General features: G+C 46.1%; 1 protein-coding gene across 2 annotated transcripts in view; it reads left to right on the plus strand.

Annotated features, from left to right (window-relative positions):
• The window catches only part of Lyar (Ly1 antibody reactive), a 15046-nt gene that overhangs the window by 3961 nt on the left and 4177 nt on the right, over positions 1-6908 (plus strand). For both annotated transcript variants that reach the window (XM_013023852.1, XM_013023853.1), the window contains exons 2-5: positions 2393-2567; positions 2994-3108; positions 4869-4976; positions 5087-5170. In XM_013023852.1, coding sequence (XP_012879306.1) covers positions 2446-2567; positions 2994-3108; positions 4869-4976; positions 5087-5170 — 429 coding nt within the window. In that variant the 5' untranslated portion in view covers positions 2393-2445. The remainder of the gene's footprint in view (positions 1-2392; positions 2568-2993; positions 3109-4868; positions 4977-5086; positions 5171-6908) is intronic.

Below are 6908 nucleotides of genomic sequence, written 5' to 3' on the forward strand. Positions count from 1 at the left end.
TGTAGCTCAAGTGGTAGAGCACTCGCCTTGAGCTGAAGAGCTGAGGGACAGTGCCCAGGCCCAGAGTTCAAGCCCCACGACCGACAAAAAAAAAAAAAATTGTGGTATATATGATAAATTCTTGACTATATTTCCCCCCCCACCTCCTCTCTCCTTACCCCCTCTTGCAAGTACCTGTTTCCTAGTGCTTATTTTGTTAGGGTTTGCCTTTGTCTAAGGAATTAAATTATTTGTGTTCTCCTTAGGGTCTACCATATTTCAGTTAATACATTTGTAACTACTTACATGCCACCCGATGTGTTTACTTTTAGATTTATAGGCAAATGCTAGTTGCTGCAAATGAGTGACACACATAATCTTTGTTTCCCTGGGTCTGACTTATTTTGCTTAATATAATTTAGTTCCAGTCTTTCCATTTCCTCATGAATGGTACAATTCCATTCTTTCTGATGGATGTGTAAAATTCATTGTGTGTGTGTGTGTGTGTGTGTGTGTGTGTGTGTAGAACATTTTCTTGATCCATTTGTCTATTGAGGGACAGCTGGTCTGATTTCATATCTTGGATATGGTGAATAGTGCTGCATTGAACATGGTTGTGTTGGTGGCTAACCTTGCATGTGATATATTAGATAAATGAAGTGCTTTAAATTTTTTTAGTGAGATGTCTGGCTCATGCCTATACTCCTAGCTTCTCATGAGGCTGAGGATCATGGTCTAAAGTCAATAAGAAAGTCCATGAGACTCTTATCTCCAATTAACCAGCAAAAAGCTGGAAGTGGAGCTGTGGCTCAGCACACTGAGTGAATGAACTAAGGGAATGGCATCCAGGCCCCGAGTTCCAGCACCAGCACCTGCACACACAAAAAAAGCTTTTTTGGCAGATCATTTGTCTGGTCACAGGTGCTTGTACCTTGTGTATCCATCCGTAGTCTTTGATTTTCTTCCATTCTTTCATAAAAGTAGCCCACAGGCCTCATTCTAGCCTCACTGTGCAGTGAGGCTGAGTGGCGACCTGACATTTGCTGGACCTGTCTGCCTTGCCCAGAGTGGGAGCTGTGGTTGTGGTGAGTATGGTCCCAGCTTCCTGAGCTCCAACAAGCAGATGAGATGACAGTTGATGTTGCCACCCTTCTGGGCCTCGTCCTGGGTACTTTCCTCTGGATGGGTGCCAGGCTGCAGCCGACCATATGCCTTTCCTTCCTAACCCACCCTGGCATGTGAGGTGTCCAGCAGTGTGCCCCACAGAGTGCCCCACTCCAAGGGTGGACAGCAAGACATGACGTACATTTCCATTCAAGGCTGAGTGGGCCAGGCTCAGCAGTGGCCTGGAGATGGTGACGGATGTGTGACACTTCACTCCTTTGAATGAGGTCAAGAAGGAATTTATTGCGGGGGTGGGGGGTGGGGGTGGGGATAGTATTTGTCCCTTGACCCTCATTCTGAGTCTCATAATGAAGGCAATTCTGAGTTGAACAATTCTCAGTATTTTTCCTGTGAGACTTGTTTATGACAACCAACAATGGCAGCTAGTGATTAATGATTATGGAAGCATGGAAAGTCCATGGGGACTACTGTAACATTTGTGGCAGAGCACGTGCACACACACACACACACACACACACACACACACAGGAGATTTTGAATGCTTGTCGTATATATGTGCAGACACATCTGATATCAGGCAGTGTTCAGGAGCTAGCACTTCTGGGTCTGGAGCCCTTCAGGATCCAGTACTCCGTGGCTGCGATACCCAGCTATGGTTTTGTTCAAGCCATGAGGAGGAGGCCTCTCATCAGGAGTCCTCGCTTAACAGCTGTGGTACCAGCGACCCTACAGGAATGCCCTTGTGTCCGGAGCTGTGTGAGGCCTCTCGGCCACCCTGCACTCCCTAATTCGCACTCTTGCATTGGTGCCCTGAAGTCCCCTGGACTGCACACCTAACTTACGATGCCTTTTACAAACTTTACTGTGTGTATTTTTTATGGAGATCATAAGGATGGGCTGGGGGAGAGCTTAGAGGTATTAAGAGAAAGGCAGACTTACCCATAACACCAGTAACCCAGGTCTTTATCTGTGAGTGCCAGTCTGCCAGGCTTAAAGCCTGATTCTGTGATTATGTGTCCTGGGACAAGTTACTTAGTACCTTTGGACCTCAATTTCCAAGGGCTACATAAGTTGATCCAGTGAAGGTCTTTACATAGATCAGCACATATCAAACAACGGCACCAGTAGCCATCAACACCAGTGGTATTTTACTTACTGGGATGATAGTATCTGATGGTGGGTTAGCTTTAAATCTGTTATTTTCTTGTGAAGTTACAGTTGAAAAGTTGGTTGTTTGAGTCATTGTGGGAATAGAAGTTTCATTTTAGTAATTCTCTTTTTCTTCTAGGACAAGAGTTAAAACCGCCCTGGGATTGAGAGTATCTAGTCAGATAGATAAAAATGGTATTTTTCACATGCAATGCATGTGGTGAATCAATAAAGAAAATACAAGTGGAGAAGCACGTGTCTGTGTGCAGAAACTGCGAGTGCCTTTCTTGTATTGACTGTGGTAAAGACTTCTGGTAAGTTCTATGCAGTCAGGCAGACCCACCATGGAGGGCCGGGCCACAGTGGGGCCACTCCAGTTCTGGAAGCCTTGGTGCCACTGAGCTCAGGATAATGTAAAATCTGAAGAGAGAGTCCACTGTTAAAGTGTGTGTGGTTCTCTAAAGGAACTTTATGAAAACATTCACTTTGTAAGGGTGTGGTGGGCACATGCGATTGCCCAGTGGCAGTTGCCCCCATGGCCAGGCCCAGGGCTAAGAGGCATTTGGGGCATTTTTTGTTATCATGGGACTAAGATGTGCCCACCACGCTGAGGAGATGAATGTAACCAGGAAATGGCAAAGGAACCAGGGTGCTTGTACAGTGGACAGCGGGGGGAGGGCCCCGAGCAGAGCCCCCACCCTTGGCTCCAATTTAATGGTGAGACTCTGATCCACTTTCAGGGGCGATGACTATAAAAGCCACGTGAAGTGCATCAGTGAAGACCAGAAGTATGGAGGCAAGGGCTACGAGGGGAAGGCCCACAAAGGGGATGTGAAGCAACAGGCCTGGATCCAGGTAATACCCTCCCAACCCATCCTGCTGCCGCTCAGACACCTCCTCCTCCTCTGGAAGCTCAGAGAAGCCATGCGTGGGTTGCCACGCAGACCAGTTCCAGAGGCAGCATGGCTTGGGATAGATGGAGTGCAACCTAGGCCTTCTTGAACATAGTTCTTTATTTTCAGACCTCTAATTCAATTGCTATGCCTTTGGCCTTTGATCTCTGTGTTGATAGATTCTCTCAGAAATAGTTGAGAATTCTCCATATTTTTTCAAAGTCAAATAGAAACTTTTCAATCTTTCTCTCCTTCTAATCATAATGTGACTTTACAGCTCAAATCATGTTAAATCTGTCATACCTGTCCTCAGAATCAGACAAGATGGAAAGATGGACACGTTCTCAAAATAAGGCATTTTCTGCTTAAAGTGAGAATATGTGAAACATAAATGGCAAAAGCAATGAAATCCCAATGTGACTGAGAGGTGTAGCTTCTAGAATGCTGCTGACCTTCAGGACAGAAAGCTGGAGGAAGGACTAGGCAGGGAAGGAAGTGTTTTCTGGGTAGAAATGCACAGCTCCTCTCTGAGCGGAGACATTACCAGCTTCCTGAAGTGCTCCCCGGGAAGAGAACAGTTCCAGCTGTAGCTCAGTGCTGTGAATGCTGGCAAACATCATCCTCAACGCGGTCCCTCCCTCCGGTCCCCAGACCACTAGAGGGCATCCTTAGGTTCCTCTGCCGTCATCTCCCTCTGTTCCCAGTGGAATCCTCTGAAGGAGAGGTGGGCAAATCAAAGCCCACAGGCCAAATCTTGTAAGTGAAGTTTCCAGGAACACAGTCCTGCCCACTGGTTTCTGTGTTGTCTATGGCCACACTCGTGTTACAGAGGCAGCTGTGAGCAGTTGTGACAACTTGCAGAGCTTGAACTGATGTTTACCAAGGAGACTGGCTTGGTTTTGAACCAGAAGGTTCTACCCTTGGGGCTGGCCTTGGCCATTTCATTCCAGCACTCTGCTCTACTGCGTCTCTCGTTTTCTTGTTAATCTGAACAACTGAAAGCATAATAATGCAGGAAATACAGAGAGAAGGAAGCAACACAGAATCAAGCAGCCACAGGAGAATGTTGTGGATGTTTGCTGGGTTTCCCCCCAGACTGCGGATGGCTGGAAAATGCGCTCGCATGTGTCATGCTGTTTTCCTCTGCTGATTGGTTTATTGGTTATAACCATTTTCTAAGCTTAGGAAAAAAATGTGTAAACTACTTAAGGTTTTACATAGACACCACCACATTTTTTCTGTATGCAAGTTATCAATGAAAAGAAATAATTCTGTTCTTTCTGACTAAGAAAGCTTTATTTATTTTTCCTGCCACATGGCCCTCGCTAGGACCCTTAATACTGTGTTGAATAGAAATTCATGTATATATTTCTAGCCAGGAACCTGTAATCCTGGTACTCAGGCGGCTAAGACTTAGAGGAAGTCAGCACAGGCAGAAAAGTCTTCACTTCAGCTCCAAAATAACCAGCAAAAGGCCGGGCTGGAGGTATGGCTCAGTGGTAGAGTGTCATATGTGAGCTGGCAAGCCAAGCAATAGCACCATACTTTGAGTTCACACTGTGGTACCAGCACAGAAGTAAAAAGAGAAGCAAGCCTATGTATTTATAAATATAGGCATAAATACAGAATTTGGGCTTAGAATGTGGACTCTTTAACTATGCAAGAACTTAGTATAGCTTTCGTGAAATTAATTAATTGGTTGTTAATCATCTCTTTTTGTAGAAAATTAATGAATTAATGAAGAAACCCAATGTCAGCCCCAAAGTGAGAGAACTTTTAGAGCAAATCAGTGCTTTTGACAACATTCCTAGAAAAAAAGCAAAATTTCAGGTATGGTTTTGATTGACTTGCTGGGGTCCGGGCTGGTGGTCTATCAGTGACTGAGCTTGTGTGTGCTTGTCAAGGGGGTAAGTGCTTCCTTTTCTTTTTGTTCCTTTCAGAACTGGATGAAGAATAGTTTAAAAGTTCATAATGAGTCTGTCCTGGAGCAGGTGTGGAGTATCTTTTCTGACGCTTCCAGCAGTGTAAGTGAGATCATTTTCTTTATTTTTTATTTTAGTGATGTTACTGGGTCTTAAGCTTGTTTTATTTTTTTGCATCTTTTTTTTTTTTTTTCTATTTGTGTCGGTCATGGGGCTTGAACTGTGGGCCTGGGCACTGTTCCTGAGCTCTTCAGCTCAAGGCAAGCGCTCTACCACTTTGAGCCATAGTACCACTTCCAGTTTTCTGGTGGTTAATTGGAGTTAAGAGTCTCACAGACTTTCTTGCCTGGGCTGGCTTGAACTGCGATCCTCAGGTCTCAGCCTCCTAAGTAGCTAGGATTACAAGTGTTAGCCACCAGCACAGGCTTGGTGGGGTTTTTTGGTTTGTTTTTGGTTTTTGGTTCAAGGCTTATACTCTTAGCATTTGAGCCACAGCTCCACTTTCAGCTTTTTTGGTGGTTAATTGGAGATAAGATTTTCACAGACTTTCTTGCTCAGGCTGGCTTCAAACCATAGTCCTCAGAACTCAGCCTCTTGGGTAGCTAGGATTACAGGTGTGAGCCACCAGCACTTGGCTTTAGATCCAGTTTTAGATTTGTGATGTAGCATTTGAAGGCCAAGATGGCCTTATTTCTCAGAGAGCCTCTTTTGTGAGAAGAAACAAACTAGATTCAGTACAGAAAAGAATTCCTTATTGTGCAGAGAAATGTTTTTAACCCTCCGGTTAGGTTACAGGATGAGCTAAATCATGATGGATTTAAAAGTCTGGGGGGGGGGGGCTAGGAAGGTGGCTCAGTGGTAGAGTGCTTGCCTCACATGCATGAGGTCTTGGGTTCCATTCCTCAGCACATAAGCAGAAAAAGCTGGAAGTGGCACTGTGGCTTAAGTGATAGAGCACTAGCCTTGAGCTGAAGAGTTGAGGATCAGCTCCCAGGCCCAGAGTTCAGGGTTCAGGTCCCACAACCAACCAAAAACAACAATGAGGACAAAAAAAAGGCAGACCTGCAGTGGGTAAAGTAGGTGTAGACCTGGTTCAAATCATGGTGTGCTGTATGTGGAGAGCAGTATTCATTGTTGTATTTATTCTCTCACCTGGAGCTTTACTTGGGCCAGATCCTGAGCAGAAATACCTCGTATCTTGGGAAGGAAAACCAAACAGGCTGACGTGATATCTCTGAACCCCTGTGGAGGAAACTGTTACAATTTAGTGTATTTCCTAGTGCTTCCCTTGCAGGCGTTGTACAGTGAGGCCTTAGTTCCTTCTTTCTAGTGGCAGCCAGTCCTTCTTTATTTGGTCCTTCAGAGGAGGAGAGGAAGTGCTGTCCCTTGTCATCTGTGTGGTGATGGTGGAGCGGGACTTGGTTGCAGGCCTGTGGTGCCTCCGCCTGTGGTCCCCGCACCAGGCCGCCCTCTCGCTTCCTCTGTGGGCCCAGTGCTCCCAGGTTAGTTCAGCGCATGGCCCCGGCTCACTTCTTGGGAGGCGGGCTCAAAGAGGACTGCTGTGTGTGGACTGTGCGCTGCTGATGTCACTGTTGACAAGGGCTCTGTGTGCTGGTTTTCATTGGGTCATGCAGTAGGCAGAAAGTCTCTTGTTTTTTGTTGTTTTTGTCAGCCATGGGGCTTGAACTCTGGGCCTGGGAGCTGTCCCTCAGCTCTTCAGCTCAAGGCGAGCGCTCTACCACTTGAGCTACAGCGCCACTTCCAGTTTTCTGGTGGTTTATTGGAGATAGGAGTCTCACGGTCTCTCCTGCCCGGGCTGGCTTTGAACCTCGATCCTCAG

The sequence above is a fragment of the Dipodomys ordii genome, unplaced genomic scaffold, assembly GCF_000151885.1.
Source record: "Dipodomys ordii isolate 6190 unplaced genomic scaffold, Dord_2.0 Scaffold71, whole genome shotgun sequence".
NCBI classification, from domain to species: Eukaryota; Metazoa; Chordata; class Mammalia; order Rodentia; family Heteromyidae; genus Dipodomys; species Dipodomys ordii.